Source organism: Liolophura sinensis, chromosome 1 (genome assembly GCF_032854445.1).
Source record: "Liolophura sinensis isolate JHLJ2023 chromosome 1, CUHK_Ljap_v2, whole genome shotgun sequence".
Taxonomy (NCBI): Eukaryota; Metazoa; Mollusca; class Polyplacophora; order Chitonida; family Chitonidae; genus Liolophura; species Liolophura sinensis.
This window is the reverse complement of record NC_088295.1, coordinates 32,389,776-32,413,101: the sequence shown is the minus strand read 5'-3', so window position 1 is coordinate 32,413,101 and position 23,326 is coordinate 32,389,776. Positions and strand designations below refer to the sequence as shown.

Sequence of the window (23,326 nt, the reverse complement as noted above, 5' to 3'; positions counted from 1 at the left end):
ATGTTGATGAAGCGGACGACACACCGAGATCAAGAAACTTAGAAAACAATAAATCCCTAGGACAAAGACTTTCCAGATCAAGCTCACCGACACCTACGTGGACCCGTTCAGGGAAGAACATCCATCAACTTTCTAAAGACACAAATTCTTCTACGCTGAAAAATGCCACTTCCGAGCCGCATGTGTATCAACGTTGTTCGGGTGAAGATCTACCAAAATGGCTGAGAAGGCAACTGGAGTTGGAAAAGATATATAAAAAGAGTTACAGTTTACATGAAAAATCTGCAAAGTATAAACGTAGAGGAGATTCTAGTGCGCATTCTGCTCGAAGATCCGTGTCCGCAGTGCTTAAGAAACAACAACACCGGTCTGTGGAATCAAGGAAAAGTAAAAGTTGTGTGCAGAGGCGGAACGTTGTGTCAAGCAAATGTGACGAGAAAAATGAAGTACCTGATGACCTTGTAGTCACAGGCGACAAAAAGGAATTGCAGAAAAATATTTGCCCGGTAACAGAAACTAATCGACCCATTAAATGTCCTAGGAGTACCAAGACTTTGATTAAACCAGGGCATGACGCAGAATGCGTGTTAACCATCAAAAATGAAAAGACCGCTGAAAAGGATGTTGATAGGAAACGTCTGTCAAAGGTAAAGCCACGTAAGAAGAAAGGGTTACTGAATTTGCTAATCTGTTATTCTAACTACATATTGTGTTTTATTGTTCTCTTGTTATTTTCAGAACAGCACCGATTCGGACTTTGAGATTTCAACTATGCCTCAACCGACGCTGGCTAGAGCGCGTTTCCGAGATCGAAGTCCTTACAGGCAGACGAGTGGAAAAACCCATGACAACAACAGCACCATCACCACCAGTAACAACAATACTTCCCAATCACTGAACAGAGACTCGGTAAGGGCAATGTGTGTTTATGCTCTTATAGAACAAAAATCTATTAACTTGTTTATTGGGCGATATGTGTCTGTCGCATCATTCTCTTCTATATCGTTTTCTTGTAGGCAAAACGTAGAAAGGCGCCCAAGGACAGTGATGACAGCCTGCTGGATAATGCTTTAGAACGTAAGCCAGATATCTTCGTGTCATATCATATTGTAAAATAAAAAATACTGTATGGCCACTTATAATGATTTATTCGTTGCGATCAGCAGGTCGCATTTTCTGAACAATCTTTTGCTGATTCGACTGCAGCTTAAGTCAGTAGGGTTATCAGTTGCTTGCCTAAGGTCAGTGGTTTATTCGGGGCACTACCATTAAGTGAACAGTTCTTGAGCACGACGTTGAACAACAATCAGTTAAATCAATATAACTTTGCCATGCCTTACTGTCAATCAGTAATTACCGAACTAATTATGTTGTTTCCAGCACCGATTTACATTAAACATGGGTTAATCTTTCTTACTTGAAGTTAATGCGATCGTGTCAGTTTTCTGAGTCTATCGCTCTTGTATACTTTATCAATTCTCACACAGTGAAACGAGAACTTACAGAAGTGGAGATTGTGAGTAACGAGGAGAAGTTGGAGAGCTACCTGAAAGAATGCCTGACGGAGTGCAGTAGGCAGCGCCTGAGAGCGATTCATATGAGCATGAGAAGGCTGGGGAATGTTGAATCCAGGATCTCACTCAAAGATCTTCATCAGGCTTTCCAGGTGAGGTTAATTGAGTTAAGAATGAGGCGAGCACTAGACAGCACCTCATGCCCATGAGGGGACAGGGGAATGTACAGTCTAAGATCTCACTCAAAGGCTTTCCTGGTGGGGTTGTGTCAAGGATCAGGCAAACATCAGACAGTGCCTCAGAGTGATGCACAAGAGAATGAGGAGACAGGAAATGTTGATTTTGGGAACTCACTAAAAGATCATCATCGGGCTTTCTAGGTAAGGTCATGTCAAGAAAGGTCTTCATCAGTCTTTCCAGATGAGGTCGTGTAAAGACGAATGTGTGGTTAGGCCATACATGGTTTTATTTAGTCTACGATTTCACTCATAGATCTCCATCAGGGTGAGGATGTGTGGAAAATGAGGCAAGCAATAGATTCACAAGAACCTGAGTATCTCAACGAAAGATCTGCTTCAATCTTTCCATGGGAGGTCGTGTAAAGACGAATGAGTGGTTGCGTTATACATGGTTTTGTTTAGCCCAAAATCTCACTCAAATATCTTCATCAGGCTTTCCGAGTGAGGTTGTGTGAAGAATGAGTCAGGCACAGCGCCTGAAAGCGATTCACTTGAGCATGAAAATACTAGTGATTATGGGGAATGTTCAATCTAGAATTTCACTGAAAGATCTTTCCAGGTGAAGAATTAGGCGAACAATATAATACATGATTCGATAATACATGGTTTGCTTTTGTTTTTTTAAACTGAGAATGGAATCTCACTGAAAAATCTCAACCTGGCCCTCTAGCCGAGTATGTGTGAAGATAAGTATTTGCTTTCGTTAAATATGGTGTGTGATGAGGCTAAGATTTCACTCGAAGATCTTCATCAAGTTTCCATGTGGGGTTGTGTGACGAACTAGACAAGTACAAGAATGGGTTATACATGAATTGTGTTAAGACGGGCGCTTTGAAAGAATAGCAGTCCTTTACATGTATCAGAAAAATGGAATATAGTATTGTGTAAGTGTTAAGAGTTAGCCTCTGATACCCTTACCCCGGACCGTATAGTTTCCATTTCTCAACATTAAGAACAAGTTTTTTACGATTATTCACTGAATATCCACTTCTAAAGAGGTCTTGGAATCGATTAATTGTTTTAGAAATTACGACCGTTGTTCAGAGAGGGTTGAAAAAGTATTTAAAGTAAACGCAAATCATTCAGTATACCCTTTAGGTAATAGTGCAGACGCTATTGGCATGAAAGCATCCATTGACAGCAGTAGTGGTTGGCTCAGAATTACGTACCACACTTTTAAAGGAGGTGGTCTATTGGAGGATTTCCTGTCTATTCAGGAGAACTCAGTGAAGCTGTCAAACCGAGTGTTCAATCTGATCACGGAGACGTTTGTAGACCATCTGGGGATAGACTACGAGATGCTACACCGGTCAATGATGAGAGCCCAGCTTCTCACCAGTAAGTTATCAGTATATACATGTACACTGTTGCCCAAAATGATGGAATAAAATATTTTGTACCAGATTTTTCCAAATTTGCACCAGATTTTCCCCAAGATTTTGGGCTACCAAGAAAATTCTAGACAGATTTACCATCTTCGGTTAAAGGTGGAACCATTTGCAATGTTCAAACGTCCAGAGAATGCAAAATGGTGAAAGGAATACAAAACCAGAAGTTTTAGCTTCTATTGTTGAGATTTAATGTCGCCATAAGATTCAAATGAAAACAGATGAATCGATGAACTTGACAAATGGGAATGCACAAATAAAGTTTCAGCAAAAGGTTAAAAGTCTCTAGTAACGTGTGTGACCACCTCTGGCACGAATGAGGGCAAGGAGACGCCGCGACATGCTATCAGCGAGGTTGTTGATGACGTCAACGTGCATAGCGTCCCACTCTTACCTCAGAGCCTGTGCCAATTCTTGCAGGGTTTGAGGTGCATTTTCCCGGTCCTTGATCGTACGGCCAAGGACATCCCAGGCATGCTCGATGGGGTTCATGTCAGGCGAACAAGCTGGCCATAGGAGCTGCTCCACACCCTCATCCCAAAGAAATTGTCGAAAAGTTATTGCCGTAGACTTGTCTTGCATGTGGCAAACAGTGTTCCCGTAAAATATTCAGGTATTCGGCGGCGTTGACGTTTCCTTCCGTCACGAAAAGCTCTGTTTTGCCACCATGATGAATGCCACCCCACACCATCACTGAACTGCCACCACCTTGACGGGACTCCCGGACACAGTCATCATGGAGGTTCTCGCCACGCAATCTCCGAACCCTTTGTCGGACGTGGACAGTCAGACGTGGACATGTGACCATCCGTCTTGCTCGATGCCCTAAATCAATAAGTCGTCGATTCACGGTTTGGAAACACGAACCCCATAGTGTTGGCTCCACAAGAGACGTAGACGGCTGGCTGGCATTCTGCGGTTTGTTCGACACAGGTGTATCAGTCTCCTATCCTGTCGTTTTGTGGTCGAACGTGGACGCCCTGTTGACTTTCCTGGCGTTAACTGATGTACCACTCTGACGCGTTTCAGAATCTTAAGAGACCGCACTTTGTGATATCCCTGCAAAAGTGGCGATATCGGCCTGTTTAAACCCTTCCAGTCTTAGGGCAACTCTTAGGTCGAATCGCTAGTGGCGTAGGAGCAGGCATGACACTGTGAACTTCTATGCCAAAATTTGCGTCCATGAAATCAGGGATGGCCTAAACAGAAGGCCTGTTTATATAGGGGTGCAGCCGGAGAGAAAGTACGAAAATTAAATTGTGTCGCTTTACATGGCTCTCAACCGAAAGCCCTTCCACGTAACTAAATCTATGGCTTCCATTTACATAAAAGGTCCTTCGTATAATAGTTAGGAAGAGCCAAGTGTATTGCAGGGAGGACCAAATACTAGTATTTTCCAGAAGTGTAACCTGAATTTATTTTATTCCATCATTTTGGGCAACAGTGTATGTATGCTTGGGGTTTTACGTCGTACTTAGCAATTTTTCCGTAATAAGACAAGTTGAGTCATGTCGTAGTTACCAACATACAGAACCCCTTAACCACGATGCCATATATATATATATATATGATTACGTAAATATCATATATTTCCAATAGTTACATATTGCTTGGTCTATGATGTCTTCAGCCATTAGTCTGGGCATACATTTCTAGACTACGAAGTGGGTTATACATTATTTACGTTGATTTTCTCACAAATCAGACACAGCATTTGATTGTTTTTTAACACCGTACTGGAGAATTTTTCACTTGAATGACGCTGGCGGGGTTTACTGATAATGGAAATCGGATTGCCCAAAATAAATCACGGTCCTTTGTAATACACCTGACTGTTATATCACAACAGTTATTGTGTGTGTGTTCTTAAATGTCACATTTTCACACGGCTGTACCATAACTTCGCATTTACATACAACAGGACGAGACAATGTAGGGTAGATGTCATTTTCACAATATTCATGACTAAGTATTCACTAGTGTTTTATTTATACACTTTTCTGACAAAATTTTACATTGACATGTACACATTTCATGACTACACAGTGTGACTTACAACATCCAGAACTATTCATATATGTAACATTTTCAAATGTAAAAGCTTCACATATTTTTACATTCGCAGGCAGGACGAGACAGTGTGAAATCAGGGTTGTCTGGCAACATTCATGATCTCTGTGTTTATTAGTGTAACATTTGCACACATATCTGAAAATTTATACATCTCATGCAGGACGAGACAGTGTGGAGGCCATGTTAACTCAGAACAACGAAGACTCTCGGCCGGAGAGTCCTCGTGAGGAGCGAGACGCCGACTATCTCCACAGGCTGGAAGAACAACTTGTCTTGGATCAATCCTTCTTTGATCTGGAGGAATTGCAGAAGTCTTTCCAAGAAAAGGACAAAAACAACTCCGGAAGGATTTCCAAAGAAGAGGTGAATATCAATTACAGCACAGTACTGGTGCAAGTGGCGTATGAAAGTAATTGTTTTTCCAAGTGGCCTGAGCCGTGCATGTGTGAAGTGTTCAATGTTGGTGTCACAGCGAAACACTGATTTTTAGCTGTTATATAGATGGCGGTGTTGTTGTTGGGGATGGTATTGTGGTATATTTTTAAAATGCCCTTCCCTAGCAACATGTGATTTCATATCGGTCGTTTTGATTTTTTTTCTTAACTGTGGACTATTTTTCAATAATCTAGATCAAAATTCATTCAATTATCTCCTCCGCGATCTCTTCAGCAAACGAATTTTGATTCTTCTCGGTATATTTCAGGTCTATAGATCATGTTCAGACGTCCATATTCCTTTGTACGGAGCATTGCTAAAGAATTTAGTGACCCACTGTGACGGAGGCCAACCGGACACCGTCAAGTAAGGCTCCGTCGTGGCAGCTTGTGAAGCTTTAGAATCTTAGTCTCTGCTCCGAAGCAAACATTCGTACGCATTTATCAGCCGTCAACCAACATGGAAATTCCACTTCAACAATCGCAAGACCAATATCCAAAACACGTATAACACAAAGCACCAATGAAATAAGAAAGTATATTATGTAAGAAACTTAACACGGAATATTAGTACATATGCCTACAATAAGCCACCTGCTACTTCACTGTTTGCTATAATCTTTTGAGTTAATAGAGAACTTGATAACAATGACTTTTTTCAAAAATAAAATACGAACAATTAATCATGAACAGTAAGAATTGATGTGTCCATTTCATTGTTTCGTATTCGTTAAATAAATATCACGTTAACGTTGGTTAAATGTGTTCCGGTGTATTTCCAGCTGGCATGAATTTGTGAGTTACTTGGACAAGTCTCAAAAGTCAGCCATCTCAAAACATCCAGAAATGGCGGCACTTCCGGAGAGAGCAAAGCTCAAACAAATGGCATCACCGCTAGACTTAATGGACCCTGAGAAGAAATCAAGGATTGTTAAGACTTTGCTGAAGAAGGTAAGTTAACATTTCACACGTAAGATCAAATAAGGATCTATATTTTTTCTCAACACACATACTATACTCCCACCATGAACATCAGAACAGTGTGAACAGTATTCGATTGTTTGTCTCAATGTTATAGGTGTCGGAGAGCAGGGTGAACGTGTTTGCTGCTAACACGGATTTGGCTGAACAGGAAACCGAGAAGGCGTCGCCGAAAACTGAAAACGAATCCAAAACTGATGACGTCGCAGTTTCTATTGAAAACGAGACTTCTAGCAACGCGCAAGAGATGGCAAGTGAAAGTAAGTTGGTGTATAACTTTGTCCGTCTGTGTGACACTATTTTTCTTTTTCTTCTAAATTTACTCTGCTAAAGTCAGCATCAGTTTTGATGATTTTTTTTATGAATCTGAATATTAAAATCATTCTTTGGTTAATAGAATTTGCATCATATAAGTGTGGGTCTAAAGTAACAATTTTAAGACGAAAATGTTTAAAGTAAAATGCTTTTCTTTTACTGTTGCTAAGATCAGTATATTTACTAACGACTTTCCTTCAGGGACTAGGAAACTCTTTCAGAGAGTTCGGTCTTCAGCAGGTTTTCTCAGCTCTGTTAGAGACCTTCTCGCAGGTGATACTTCATAAGTCATGGTATTGTCGATATTGTGGGTGATATTTGGCGGTCTTTTTTTATACCGCTGCTTCCGCACGTCAATATTGTATTCCATATTAAGGTGTTTATGGATTGATACAATGTCGATGTGATTGGTGACGAGATATTGTCATGACATAACCACTGGTGGGTCCACTAGCCGATCGCAATAACAGCTATAGTGTTAACCGACGTGCGAACAAAACAAATTTTATTTATTTATTTGGTGTTTTACGCCGTACTCAAGAATATTTCACTTATACGACGGAGGTCAGCATTATGGTGGGAGGAAACCGGGCAGAGACCGGTGGAAACCCACGACCATCCGCAGGTTGCTGACAGACCTTCCAACGTACGCGGACAAAACAAATCTCAAGTTAAGAATATCCTATATTTATACACTACGGTAACACTTTTTGCTCTGCAAATAGCTAAATATTCAACACCTAAAGCAGGAATCAACAAATAGTTCAAATATTTGTGCATTTAGGTGCAGTAGCATATAGAACAGGCATATCATTTAGATATGCTGGCACACATCATGAATAAATGATTCACGATGAAGACCTTCTGTGCTGTGAAAATGAAAAAAATAGTGATCACTCGAGGATTGTCCAAGAGTACAGCTAAGAGTAAACCATTGCAGAGTGAAAGAGAAGCGTGGAATGTCGTGAATATGGATGGCCATAGTATTAGTCCTTTGTTTCAGTATAACTCAAGGCAGGACTCAATTAAGGACTTAACATCAGGCTGAATTTCTGCACGCTTTGCATGAAGCCTGCAAGATGTTCACATCACGAACTCAGTGTTAAAAAGCACTGTTAAAACCCAAAATGCCTGAATTTACCTAAGAAGTTTTCCTGCATGTCCCCTAGCTCGGAGAATCTTGAAGAAATAAATAATTTGCATGGCACAGAGCTCATATTCTTATAATCTTGTGTGTTATGGAACATGTGGTGCAAATCCAGATAACTCAACGGGGTTCTAATCTTCCCAGATTTGTTCATATCGGCTGAAATATATCTAGATATGTGGTGGTAGGTGTGGGACAGTGTTTTCACGGTTGTTTTTTGCGCCATGTGTCTGGGGAAACTTATTGTGGCACGACCTGTTACAGGGATACTATGATATAACTGGAAAGTAGCATAAAGAAACGTTAAGTCTGTGATCCAAGGCGGCATAAAGAAGACCATTTGACGCTAAGCCATGCTCGCCGTACCTACGGGTCTGAGGCAAATCGTTGCGTTATCGAGATTCTTTATGATGATTTCTTGGCATTGTTCGTTACTATCGACAATACTATTTGCCCAGAGATGGTATGGAAAATACATCTACCACTTCTTCAAAGAGTATGTACACCTAGTATGGTAGAATAACATAGCAATATCATGTAATGTGACAAAAATGATGCTTTAGAAATTGACACTTCCAGTGGGGAGCAAAACGCATAGAGATTGTACTTTTTGTATTTTGTAAAATATATAAATTTTATGAAAGACATTGCCAACGCTACTTTATCGAGGGGAAGCTACAGGATACGGACATGGGATATAGATAGAGCATATTTCTGGTACCACATTTTGTTATATATACGTGTGTCCATTTATTTGCTAAATAACATCAACCCGTAGATCTCATTATTTGAACCCGTTAGTTGGCTTCTCCTTGAAGACTTAATATAGGCCTACTAACAAAAAATTACTAACAAAGCATTTACCTACCCTTGCAAATTCTGCATGATTTTGGTGCACGTTTACTGATAGCACCGTCATTTTGCATGCATCGGCTGCAAAGCTAGTTGTATGTACGCATCAACTGTATCCACATACGCATGCTGTGTTCATGAAGCACTAGTCCACAAACATGACAAAGTGTAAACTTATGGTGACTTCAAAACCTCTCAGTAGAAATTATCTGCCATGTGTGATATTTTTAAGGTGTGATAAATTTAGCGTAACCGTTATTAATCATCAACGACCAAGGCAACTAGAAATTCCAAACCACATGAAAGAGCATGATTTGTTGCAGTTGTTTGTAGAAAGATATTAATAGATTAGTTTTATTAAACTTGAGAGAATAATATTTTGGATTAACTAAACTGACAGTTTCGATAAGAAGATCGACGTTGTCTTTGAGATTTTGGAACTTTTCAAGCGCGGTAATATTTCATCATTTTTCCGATCTTCAGTTCAAACCGTCAGTCATATTTTCTATTCTCGTGAACTGTACTGGTTGCATAGGATCTGTTCTTGTTAAAGGCAAGAAACGAGAGTCTGACTTGGAGGAGACCATCGTTGAGATGGATCAGCCTACAGACTTGACAATGGACGAGACAAGTCTACAAAACGACGCAGAAAACGGTTAGTAGATTCAAATGTATAATATTGAACCGATTCTGTTGACCGTATTTATATTATGCTTCATAATTAAGTCATTCAAAATAATATTTACTTGAAGAATAATACCGTTACATGCTATTCATTTGTTTGTTTCTTTTAGGTTTTAAAATTATTAGGTGTCGATAGTTCAAGTTTACGTTTATTGTAAGTCTGTGCCAAGTGGCCAAAGGTTACTAAATTAGTCTAACCATTCTCATTGCAACATAGTATTATGATTTGTTCTGTTTGTTTGTTGTGTCTTTTAGGCGTCCTACAAAATAACAAAAATGAATAAAACTTAATTTGTTCGATAACAGTTTATTGCGATCAGAATTTCATTCAGTGTTCATCACTTTACATTTCCTACAGCCAATCAAACTGACACTCTGGCAGATTCCTACGTGACCTTGAGGATAAAGGGTAAAGATGTGACCTTGAGAAAACCAGCTGGCTACAACGTGGAAAATGCCAGCGTGGACTTACCGCCTGAACATCTGGAAATAGACTGGGTGTAAGACGACATAAAACACGACTTGTTTATATATAGGAAAACACTGCTGAGCATTTAAATAGCCATGCTGCCTTCCTCTTCAGTCGTACGTGGGAGGGTCTTCCAGTAAGCTGGGGATGGTTCTGGCTCTGCCCGGTTTTATCTCACCATAATGCTGGCCACCGTCATATAAGTGAAATCTTCTTGAGTTGGGCGTAAAACATCAAATAAATAAATAAATAAATAAATAAATAAACATTTTATCATGAGGTCTATATAAAAAAAAACAGATGCTCTGTCAGTAGCAGATTGACTATATATACGGGTTTACAATTTATAAGATATCCAGCCAAGAGTGGTAGATTTCACGGGCTTTCACCTGTTGTAGAAATGAGTATTCCTGCAAAGAAAATTAATATTTATTTATTTATTTGATTGGTGTTTTACGCCGTACTCAAGAATAGTTCACTTACACGACGGCGGCCAGTATTATGGTGGGAGGAAACGGTAAAGCCCGGTGGAAATCCACGACCATCCGCAGGGTGCTGGAAGACCTTTCCACGTACGGCCGAAGAGGAAGCCAGCATAAAGAAAATTAATATGTTCAAAACTTACAACCTGTATAAAGAAAGAATCCATAAATCACAAGTTTTCGTCTTTCCCCGATTCAGTCATTTTTTACCACTGTGTACTGGTAAGTTCTTTTTTTCCTTCTCTGTCGTAGTTACGGTTACCGTGGAAACGACTGCCGGAGTAACCTTTATGTCCTGTCCAATGGGGAGATAGCCTATTTCACGGCCAGCATAGCGATATTGTATGACAGAGATGCTCATTCGCAGAGACATTATCAGGAACACACAGAGAGAATAAAGAGGTGAAGAAAACACAATTATGTATTGTACAGCAGTACATTGTATACTGTTACAAGCAGGCTGACTAATTGTCGAACTGCTTCATAACAGGCAACTGGAGGAAAATATCCCCAGTCCTATTGCAAAGTGATTTTGTAAGTAAAGTATTAATAAACAAAGAAAAAGTGCACAAGCATTATTGTATCACACAACAACACACAGCACTGTTATGTTTTCTGGTTGATGTGAAAGTACATTTAGTGAGTGAGTGAGAGCTTGGGGTTTAACGTCGTACATAACAATTTTTCAGTCATATGACGACGAAGGAATCTTTAGAGTGCATGTAATGTGCCTCCTTGTTGTAGGATTGATTTCCACCCCGCTTTTATCTAGTGCTGCTTCACTGAGACGACTTATCGAAGGCAAGTTAGCCGCTCTGCCCGAGCCATTATACTGATGCGGGTCAACCAGTCGTTGTACCAGTACATTTAGGATAAATTACATATATTCGTATCTATTTAGGGTTCATTGTCAGTTTTCTAATTGGTTTAGCATGGCTGTTCATTCTGATGGTGTTACCATAGCTACAGGGCAGGTTGACAGTAAAGCAGAATCGTCAAGTGAGGTAAGAACGTTTAATAATGACGACCCCACTAAACGTTTACTTCATTTTCATGTTCTTCGTCTTCGAAGTTTGTGGTGTCAGAAGATCAGAGTTTGATATATTTGTAATTATTCATAACACTTATTAGGTCTTTATTCCCTATTGTAAATAATTCGTTAAAGAATAAGCGTAACAACATTCCCAATTAGTTTATTTCCTGCTGGACAGATACATCTTTTTATTTATATAAGGCTCACGTAAGAATATGGAGAGCTGACACTCTGGACACACTCCACGTCTTAGGCATTGGACTATTTGAGAAGTCTGTCATGTGTTTGTCTTTTCCAAAGGTTAAGGTAAGCATGGGGTATTAATTAGGTATTTAATGCCTGTGTGCTGTCTAATCAACGTCGTAAGTTATTTGTGCCAAAACTAGCGTGTCAAGGATATTCCATCAAATATTTTCACTCCAAGTTTCTTAAATTTTACAGTTAGTCGTCTTGTAGGTAAATATGGACAGTGTCCAAAATTTCTGCTTCATAATTGTGTTCATATCCTTTTAGCTCGGGTCGAGGTGCGACATATTCGTCGTGTTGAATTAAAGCGCCACGATGGATATATAAACAGTTACAGTCAAAGCGCAATTGAGATAAATATTTTGGCATCGGCAACGTATGAACTGGCATCACAGTATTAGTACACTGATTTATTGTCGCCTAGAACATTTCTTACGTCCTTCCGTCACATATGCTTTCTTAGTTATGTGGTTGTTTGTTTTGAACGTTTGGAAATTGGTCTTACGATTATTGACATTAGACGTCTATTTAGGTTGACATTAAACGTCTATTTTGGTGGACATTAAATGTCTATTTCGGTGCCTAGATTTATGACTTTCGTGGACGAATAAAACTAGTTTAGAAGGACTGACTTGTGAATAAATTGTCTTTGTTGTCAACCTACATGTCAACCTTTGTTATGTCGGCTGTTTGTGATATATTTAAGAGACGAATTCTGTAAAGATACTGTTTAATTTTACTTTTCAGTCAAAGATTAAATGTTTTGGTGATTTACTTTAATATTGACAAACCTTCAGTTGTATAAATCAAACAATTAATGAAATATGCTTGGTCTTAAAAGCGGTCCCCGACACCACCGATGTCGGAAACGGACGATGTCAAACTTTTCAATCCCGAGGTAAGAAATTGTTAGTATTGATTTACATGGCTTCATGGTCTAGAAATTTGTTTTAATTCCTTCCTACAATCCACACTCTAAAGTAAATGCTACAATCGAGCTTAAATACAAACACTGTAAGGTCTGACAAACTTTAAATGTGACTGTACAAGTATAAATATTATATAAGATGCTCATATGTAACATTGCTGACGTAAAGAGTACCATCAAAACAATGGTTTACAATCGTTTTCACTATTTACAGGATCAGCTCGTTGCCATTGACAATGGACCCGAGAAAAACATCACTGTATGGGATGTTTCCAGTGGAGAGATGGTCGGAAAGGAAACGGTATATATTAGCCTTATTAGTCAGACATGTTTGTTTTTGGTGCATGTGGACAAGAGATATAAATGAAAAATAAAACACCTTGTCAGTTTCCATATCGTCTTATTTCAACTGTTTCATACTTTAGTTTGACTCAGATGAATCCCATCAATTTACAATCTCGGCATATTAGACTAAAACATTAACTCACACAGAACAGTGAGTCTGTATGTCATTATTGCCAGCTGGAGGCGGAGGTGATATGCGATGTGGAGTTTAACCCTAAATATCCAGACACATTCGTGACGATTGGGAAGGAGCACATTGCCTGGTGGAAGGTTAACGGGGAAACCAACTCTCTAGAGCTGACCCAGCAGCCGTTATTCGACGTGAGTGTTATACTTGCACGACGGTTTGATGCATGTGATTTTGAGGAAAATGACAAAAAGGCAAAAATAGCGAATTCATTGACCAAATAATAACTGTAAAAGTAATTGATCACATTATTGCTACAGTTGATATCTGATTGAATTTCTTATTTTTTTATTTTATTCTACGTTATTCAACTTATTGCATTTGTCAGTTTGTATGCAGTATTTCGTGCAGCTTATTTAGAGGTTTTTTTTTACCATTATCGGTAAAGTGAAGAAAGCTAAAATGTGAAGAAAGGCTGAAAACCATGCGTAAAAATACTTTCATTTATGTTTTCAAATTTTTTTAAGAGTGTTGAAAGGCATTCAGATATTTGAGTAGTAAGGCAGGCTTTATGCGCCATGCTGACGGTATCTGGAACTCTGACATCACATCACCTTTTCCCCTGATGTTAACCAGGAGAAGGAATTTTGGGAAATATTTTGTCTAATCTTTTACTCATCGGAAAAAAGAGTTATTCAACATTCAGTGTCGTGATTAGAATTGGAAAAACTTCCTGTGACGTCAGAGTTCCTAAACTCTGATAGTATGGTATATAAAGCCTACCTTAGATTCCAAATGTTTGAACACCATTAACTCTCTTCACACAAATCTAAAAAAGTAAATGAAAGTATATTTATGCATTGTTTAAGCGGCCTATTTAGTGATGCCTACTTTGATTTTTAGAGGTCTTTTCCTTTAAGTAAATATCTGTTTCTTTAAAAAAGTAATTCCCATTTAGCACATCTAAAATGTTTATTTTTCCTCTTTATGTCCTTTCCTCTGTTTTTGTAGAATTACATGAAAGCCAAGTTTGTGGTGTGTCTAACTCACAACAGTCAAGGGGGACCTGATTACTGGTGATTCTAACGGGACAGTTTACATGTGGGCTGATGGCAGGAACAAAATCACAAACTTCATCAAGCACGCACATGATGTAAGCCATTCTAAACCAATAGGCCCGTAAGCGGTTATAGTAGAAAGTTGGTTTTTACACAACCTTTTTATCTCTCCCTCTCTGCAGTGGGTGCCATGACTGAGACTTTTTGCCAAGTTTTTGTCACCCTTGCACTGCGTCTCGCATAATTTCAATACACAGAAATAGTTTCCTGACAACAAAACTGGTTGCATACAGTTTCTCATCACTCTTTTTAGGGTCCCGTATTCTCCTTATTGCTCCACAAGAATGTGCTACTGACCGGAGGGCGGGACAGCGTAGTAAGAAGCTGGCAGTGTGGTAAAACCATGGAACCGCTACAGACGTGTGAGGTAGGGGACGTAATCCACATTGTTAGTCCACATTTATTTATCTGATTGGAGTTTTACGTCGTACTCAAAATATTTCACTTATAAGATGACGGCAAGTATTATTGTGGAAGGAAACTGAACAGACCTCAATGGAAACCCACGACCATCCGAAGGTTGCTAGCAGGCTTCCCCACCTACGACCGGAGGGGAAGCCCGCACGGACTGGACGTGAACTCACAACGATCGCATTGGTGAGAGGCTCTGAGTCATTGTGCACGCAAACTGCTAGGCCACGGAGGGCCCCTGTTAGTGCACATGTAATATGTATACATTACTGGAGCACGCAGGAAATTCAGGCCTTGCCAAGTATTCATCTCTGTGCCTCTACTTTCTCTTTTTCACTTTTTAAATGAACATTTATTTGCAACGAATGATACTCTATTCACTATTATACCCATGTTCTTAATATACCGTTACATGATAATAGATACCCAAGACGGATGGAGGTATTCGAACTTTGGTAGCTCACAGAAACAGTCTGCTGATGGGGACGACGACTAACGCCATACTGAGCGGAGAAATGTCACCACATGATCCCACACCGCTGGAGAAAATGAAACTCGACGAAATACCAATAACTCAGGTAAGCCAAATGCTCATAAAAATTCTGAACTTTGAAAAATGTCAGAAGAAACACTCACTAGACAGCTCTACCCCAAATGTATAGATGCAACGATAAAGTATTCCAACTTAAGTTTAAAAGCATACCTTTCTATTTTTGTAATGTTGCATATAACCGAGATATCGCAGTGCAAAGAAAGCAAAAGCACGTTGAGGAAATTGAAAACGCCACCATGTTATCAATTTTAACCAATCAGGCGCGAGTTATTCATTAGCCTGAGACTGCATCTGTTTCTGCTGAATGTAACGTCAACCCTGTTTTGCCTTGACCCATATGTGGTTGAAATACGAGTGACGCGAAATCGTGTTTCCCTTTGCCTTAATATGCCCGGCGCATCTCATGGTCTCGTAAGAATTCGAGATTAGTTGATGTGTATAGTTACCACGCCTGTCAGAAAAAATGGCTGAAACGGTATAGGACTCTATATTTCATGCTCTCTTCCGAGATAACTAAGGTTAAGTTATTTGTTGTCTCCTGACAGAAATATCGCATGTGTTATGCAGTGTTCTGTACAAGTCGATACAAAACGGGCATCAATTGTTATACACAATAGGCCATAATATGTGACAGACTGGATGATACAACTTCATATATATTTCGAGAGAGTTTTGTTTCATAATTGGAGTCTCTAAAATATCATGTGACATGACTCCTTAGTTTTCTAAACAGTGTGGTATTCTACAGTGAGGATTAATGCCACTGAGTTTAAGGTCAACAATCATCTTCTCATGATGTATCTCATTTATATCTTACATTTTCGCTACGTATAGGGTCATTACGGAGATTGCCGAGGACTGACGGTTACTGGCGATGGCAAACAACGAGGTCATTTCCTCACGACGGCTTTGGACGGAATCAGCTGTGTTTTTTCTGCGGAGAAACATGAACCTGTGTGGAAACTTGTGATGAAGGTATTATATGAAGTAAAGAGAATGCTTGTGTTTGAAGGAACTTATAGTGTACGGGAAATTAAAAAACAATATAACCAAAGACTTCATACAGAATTTTATCACTCCATACAATTTGTGTTGGTGTCCAATGTATTATATCGTGGAATTGCGGTTTTATAATAAATCTGACATCCTGCTTCATAAACTGAACATTTGAAGAAATTGTCGCGGATAAAACTTTTACATGGGTTAATACTTGCTGAAAATCTATGCGTCGAAACATACATTGGTCTACCAGTCACCAACCAAAATGAACGTCCCGGGTCAATAATCGCAAGGCCAATTCCTAAAACATTCCATCCAAGGCCAGTAACTGCAGGACCTACAATATTAACATTTATTTCAGCATACATTATCCTGAGACGAAATGGTGGCTACCAGACTCATGTCATGAAGCATTATCACAGTTTATTGGTCAATAAATCCTTTTAGGCCAGAAGTGCTAAAATGTAACTGGGCTGTTATCCCTTGCAGGGAACCCCATTCCACACGGTTGACGCCAGTCCTATGGGGAATCTGTTAGCTTTCGGCACAAAAGATGGCCAGTAAGTATATGTACGGTATAGATACAAGAAAACATCGAGATGGATGGCGTCGGTGTATCAGTTATGTGACAAATTGTTATCGTTAGGGGTATGTTTTTGGATGGAAATTTGCACACACAGTAAACAAAAATTATATTTATCTTATGAGGGACAATTACTATTATTTCTTCTAAGCAACGGCGTCCAAAGTCTCAGACCTTTCTCTAGGTCTACCTGAATATACCTGAATCAATTTCAGACCGGCATTCAAATGGAAATATAACAGTATAAAATCTTTAAGCGCTTTGGTAAAAAAATATGCTTTTTACAATACAAATAGATCATTCTGGTGGCATTGCTTCTAGCGAGAAACCTAAATATGTAGTTTCTAAAATCGAAAAATCGTAGAACGCAAAGTGGTTTCTGATGACGCTTAACCAACAACTCGATTGTTTTAAAATGAGTGGATTTGCTGTAGGCATCGATGCAAACTTACCAAGATCCCAGTTCTAAGGATCACTGTCCACACTGGTGAAGGGAGCAAAATGATACACACTCCTCTGTGTTCACTTATGAACCTTATATTTGGCTTGTAACAATGTTAAAGCAACAAATTTGTTTTGTGGAATTCTGACTGTTGCTTCAGCTTACAGGAGACTGTCCAGACTGAAGATCGCGTGTTATTCATACAACAATTAACGCTTTTTCAAGGAACATACCACCATGCCTGATATTGGTATATTTTTCACTTCAATTTCTGACAACCATTCTCAATTTTTGTTTTCAGTTTGTTGATTTTGAATATTCTTGAAGATCACAGTTTTCAAGAGCAATATCGTCACAGAATAACCAAAGAGAAAGTGACTTGTGTGAAAATAGCTCCAGGTGAGATCACACCTTAAGGTGGTGTTAAAGCTTTTAGAACCTGCGCATCAAATCACACCAGATTTGTCTACAACTACAGAACTAGGTGTGTCGCAAATTTTATTTTTGTAACAGTCAATCTTTCCACCATCTTTTACTTTTCTGCAATTCTTTTAAACGGCTGATACTTACGCCAGTAAGCTCCTCTAGACTTGGCGATGTAAACTGACGACCAAAAGAAACTTTACAAAGAGTTCAAATTAATTTATTTTGCCAAAGCAAAAAACAGGGTGACAGAAGTTTGCTATATTGAAAAGACCAATGACTTTAGATATTGAAAGTCTTGAGTAAGAACGGACAAAGCAGCCCTCAAATCAAGTGAACTAACAGAGCAGGGGTAGAAAAATATCCATTTCATCTTGGTTAACAATGGGCAGAGTATACAAAAAGTTGATTATTTTTAAAATCAGTCAATATCAAAACCAGTCAATATCGCGTGTGGCCACCCCTTGCTCAATGTGTGCAAACACTCTCCTACGCATAGAAGAAGTCAGTCGTCTAATGAGATGACGTGGGATTCGTTGCCATTCATCTTGGAGAGCGAAAGCCAGTTCTTGTGGGTTGGCTGCAAGGTGCGGCCGTTGTCTTACTCCACGACCCATGATATCCCAAAGGTGTTCTGTGGGGGACATATCTGGGGAACGTGCAGGCCATCGCGAGACTTTGACGTCGTTGGCGTCCAGAAAGTTCTGCACAACTCGAGCTGTATGGGGTCTGGCGTTGTCATGCTCGTACAGGACACAACGTGGCTGCTGTTGAAGGAATGGCAGGACAACAGGACGTAGAATTTCATCCACGTAACGTTGAGCTGTTAGGTTCCCGTAGATGATGACCAATGGTGTCATCACGCCACCAAACGGTACCACCTCCTGGACGCATGACGCAGCCGTTCGTTCGCCTCTTCGACGGTAAACTCGCTGTCTGCATTCGGCTCGGAAAAGGCAGAAGCGGCTTTCATCCGTGAAAACAACACGTTGCTAATTACGTCGCTGCCAACGGCGTACAATTCGAGCCCATAGCAACCTCTGGCGACGATGTTCGGCTGTCAACAACTGCCCTTTGAATGCTTGATAGTCCTTAATTCCGTGTAACGTTGCATCAAGTTTGACACAGTTACACGAGAGCAGCGGAAGGTCCGTAGGTGCAATAAGGGCACGGGTGACTCCCATGGATACCATACCCAGGGCCATCTCGCGTTGTTCTGGAGTCAATCGAGGCATTACTTTGGTGGTTTTTAGTCAATGTGCAAGTCCAGCACACTGTGTGTAACGTTTTTATACACTTATTACATGTGCAGTTGCGGCCATCCATGGGTCACGTGATTTTCAACTTTCTTCGTTGTCTCAAAACGAATTCGTGTGGGCGTATATGACGCTTGTCGCACATGGGAATATGATTCGTACAATGTTTTCCTACAATAATTTGCTATTAATTTGCTGAAAAGGTTGGTTAAATTTAACTCACGGAGTGGTAAAGTTTCTTTTAGCCGTCAGTTTAGTTTCTTAACTGAATGTAAATGAGACACCCGTGAAATTGCCTTGAGAGACGAACCTGGTCTTAATTCTGTTTAACTGCTTGGTATTTCAGACACAAACATGGTGGCGGCTGGATGCGCAGACAAGACGGTGTGTATATACCGGAAACAGATTAAAGACGATGGTATGGTATTGTGGGAACTGCAAGGAAAATGTAGGGTAAGTCAGCATGTATTGTAAACCATACAGAAATCACTTATATATCTTATTCATCGCTCTCGGTTGTAGTGTTTATTTGCGATGTTGTCATGATATAGGACAACGGATATATCAGCTGTATTATACATTAATACAGAAATTACAGGTATCCAAATACTAAATTATATACACGGGAATATTAGTGCTAAAAAAATTTATTTTGATCATAATATAACAAAGGCATTCAAATTAGCACTGATGGTCTGAACATTAAAAAGATTTTATCGTATTCAGACGCCATTAATCACTTGGTTACAGGGCCATCACGGAAGTATCAGCTCCATTGATTGGTCAACAGAGATGAGTGATGACAGCTACTTCCTGCGGACTAGCTCCGTTGCCCCGGAACAACTCTTCTGTATGTTTACATATACTGGACTATCTGGTTACTTTCTGTCTTTCTCATTATATGCTATGTATAAACCCCACAACAATCTGGTTGTATTGGTTATTTAAAACATTAGGTGTACATGTATGCCAGTGACATAGCAACGTATGTGAAAAAGTAGATCTTATGAAAGACACGAAAGGAAAATTTTAGTGACGTTCTGCTGAATTTACTTAACCCCACCTACTACAAATCATACACTATAATATATAGAAATACGTCTGGATGATATTTTTGTGTTTGAACTTCCAGGGAAAGTGAAATCGCTAGAGAAGATCGAAAATGTGGAAGACATCCAGCATATTTGTTGGGCCTCCAATCTGTGTACACTGGACCTTTCAACCGTCGGTAAGTCATAAATGATCATATGTACCCTACCATATTGTCCACGATTAAGTGGAAACTGGTGCGTGATTTCTCTTTCACAAGATGATACATGGCACTATATATATGTAACATTAATTAAAATATATAACATTAATATTATATTAGCTTAGATTTAAAAATTGCGATACCTCCACCAACTAGAAATCTATACCTAAATCCGCAAGAGATCCTTGGATCTGTCGACAGATCTATCGTAACTAAACAGTGTTACACAGTGCTGTTTTATATTTATACATGCATGTTACTGACCTCTTGACCTCTGGTCTGTGTCAGGTTTGTGGAGTTCCACCCAAGCTGATGAAGGCGAGGTTAATGCTGTGGATGTCAATCCCGCAAAAACTCTGGTTGCTATGGGAGATAGCAGCGGTTACGTCAGTCTGTTCAAGTACCCGTCTTGCCGACAGGGGGTAAGCTCATGACGTTTATCATACGCTTTACAGCGCACGTGCCGCTCTCTGCGCTCGTTTAACATCACTGCCACCACCAAGAGAATGCGTATGTATAAAGTATTTATAGAATCAGAGGTTAAGATAAAGGTTTTGTGTTTTCTGACATCACTTCCTGTCTCATCACCGTGACCCCGGTGACCCCTTGTTTAAAAATTCTGTGCCAAAATTTGCTAATGGTGGCAGTGATGTAAAGCGAACTGTGGGAGCAACCCATGCGCCTCAAGAAGCATGGACATTTATCTGGCTTAATGTTTTATGCGTTAAACTTTGCATGCAATAAAATAGGTGAATAAATGAATAATTCTTTATGACACATCCAAAAACTTTGATATTCACATTTACAAATTCGACAGACAAATGTCTAAGTCAATTTTATTTGGCAGTATTTCAGTAATAAACTATGACTAAAAAATGCATATTAATACTGGGCCTACAGGGTATTTCCAAATGTAAAAGGGGTCATTTTAATCTTTTACGGATAATGGAATGTAATATTTTTCTTTATATTCTTTATTGATCTACTTTAATGAGGCTACAACCAATTATGATGTGCAATGTTTGGTAAATGTAATCAACTTCTTCCTTAAACAGGAACTTATTGTGATTGTTCAAGAAGATGCTGTGTATGTTAAATCGCTTACTTTTCACATTTTCTTGTTTCTCATTGCTGACAGGCATTCAGTCATACATACAAGGCTCATCAATCTGTCCACGCTCTACGATTTGTTGGTGACGGCAAGCACCTGGTGTCACTAGGAGGCGCTGATTCATGCATCATCCAGTGGAAGATCGTGTAAAGTCTCTTGGGTATTGAGGAGAACCTATTTTGGGACATAGTTGTCAAAACACTGCAAATTTTATCTTTGTCGTGCCATAAACTGTAAATATGCATTTAAACACTTTTTTGTTACAGATAGTTTATTGTTGATGTAGAGAAAATGTCATGCAAATAAACGGTTCTTGTTTAGATTGATGTTATTGTGTACAAAGTTATTAAGAATAATATCAGCTTCTTATTATTGGCTAAATAGTTCCACCTGCTACGATTACACTCTTCTTGCAACGGGAAATTGTAGATATAAATGCAAAACAAGTAATAGTTTATTTTTTTTGGTGCAAAATGTCTGTAAACGTTCTTGGCTATGCATACACGTGTATATACACCTTTCATAACTAGGTAAAGCTCATTTTGAATTTCGATTATTTAATTAGATAGGTAGAGGGTTTCGGTGATGGGAAATGTTGTAGAGTAAAATCAAGAATTGAGATAAAGCATCACACTGAAAAGAGATGCCAAGAATCTGAATTAGTTTTCAGTGTGTTTTATCTTAGGGATTTGATAAACTTCTGCGATTTTGTTCGATGGTTACCAGCGAAATAGAAGTTGATGGTTACACGTCAAGAACTGCGTAGATCCCGTTCTGATTACGCCTCTTGATATCGTTGATCATCTCACTGATACTACCTGTGGGTTCCCGTTAACTGGTGCAATTTACCCAGCTTTTTTCTAATAATAGCTTTACAAACAGATCCACCGTTGTGAATCTAGGGGTAATTTTATCACGGAACCTTTCCTTGCGGATTCGATTCATTGTTTTCTGGTTTCACACGGATACTGTAGTCTGTGTTCACAGCTGGTCATCCTGGCATGTACAACAACACACAGCGCATTCCTCAATGAACGGAAGAACACGGTGCATCGCGCAGCCATCTATACTCGTATATAAACGGCAATTGTTAGTGTAAAATTAGTGACGTTAGCCATCTGTCAGAAATAACTTAGAGTAAACAAAATGTGTTTAAACAGATCAGGAGGGGTGGGCCCTGGGTCATAGGAACTACTGAACTACCTATGGGTGGGTTTAGCGGGTTAGGTACTCGTTGTAGGATTGAGGTACAGTTTTAAAACACCCCCATATCCTTCAATCTATTATTCATTAATTTCTTTTTCATTTTAATAGCTATAACCTTGTGGTACAGGTACCATACAAAGGCGATAATTAGAGGCAACAATCAAGAACTATTTTCGTATCCTTATGCATGATTAATAGGTACACAGTAATATGACTGGGAATGTCATTCTAAAGAGATCTCAAATTATGATTTGGATTCGTTTAGCACCCACTCCCTCCACAAATGTCCTGTAACACTGGCCCAGAATCAAAAAGTAACAGTTTATCCTCAATTGAGAGGAGAACTATGAAGTTCGCAACATGCTTTTAATTCTGCCTTCTTTTACAAAGAGCTTAACAAAGTATTTTACCCATTACACTGAGAAGGTAAGGGTAACTTTTGTGGACTGACAGAGTGACCAGACCGTTGTTACCGATGTACTTACACGGCAGCAGTGATAGCATATGTAACAGATACAAAATAACCAACTGGTATGACGGTGTCTCAACGGATGCCTGTAAGGATGGGTGGTTCCACTGATGAAAGGCTGACAAAAAACAAATGTCTGCCTTTAGGTAATTATCCACAATGGAGGCTTCTCGTGCTTTCCAACCACATGGTTCTTGTTACAATTTGTTTATACCAGTTTGTGATTTTCTTGTAACTGAGTGGTAA

General features: G+C 39.4%; 1 protein-coding gene across 1 annotated transcript; it reads left to right on the top strand.

Moving 5' to 3' along the window:
* The first annotated feature begins 458 nt into the window (after positions 1-458).
* Positions 459-21,570, top strand: LOC135482244 (echinoderm microtubule-associated protein-like 2). Its single transcript, XM_064762122.1, is given in 29 exon segments — positions 459-647; positions 739-909; positions 1,017-1,077; positions 1,488-1,666; positions 2,971-3,091; positions 5,375-5,577; positions 5,918-6,015; positions 6,431-6,599; positions 6,727-6,889; positions 9,497-9,598; positions 9,986-10,127; positions 10,831-10,980; positions 11,510-11,582; positions 11,813-11,917; positions 12,699-12,755; positions 13,000-13,086; positions 13,308-13,451; positions 14,269-14,313; positions 14,315-14,410; positions 14,629-14,742; positions 15,209-15,364; positions 16,174-16,314; positions 16,828-16,898; positions 17,665-17,762; positions 19,389-19,495; positions 19,793-19,892; positions 20,175-20,270; positions 20,583-20,716; positions 21,433-21,570. Coding segments are annotated over 28 exon segments (3,273 nt in total). The 5' UTR covers positions 459-647; positions 739-771; the 3' UTR covers positions 21,556-21,570.
* Positions 21,571-23,326: the final 1,756 nt, after the last annotated feature.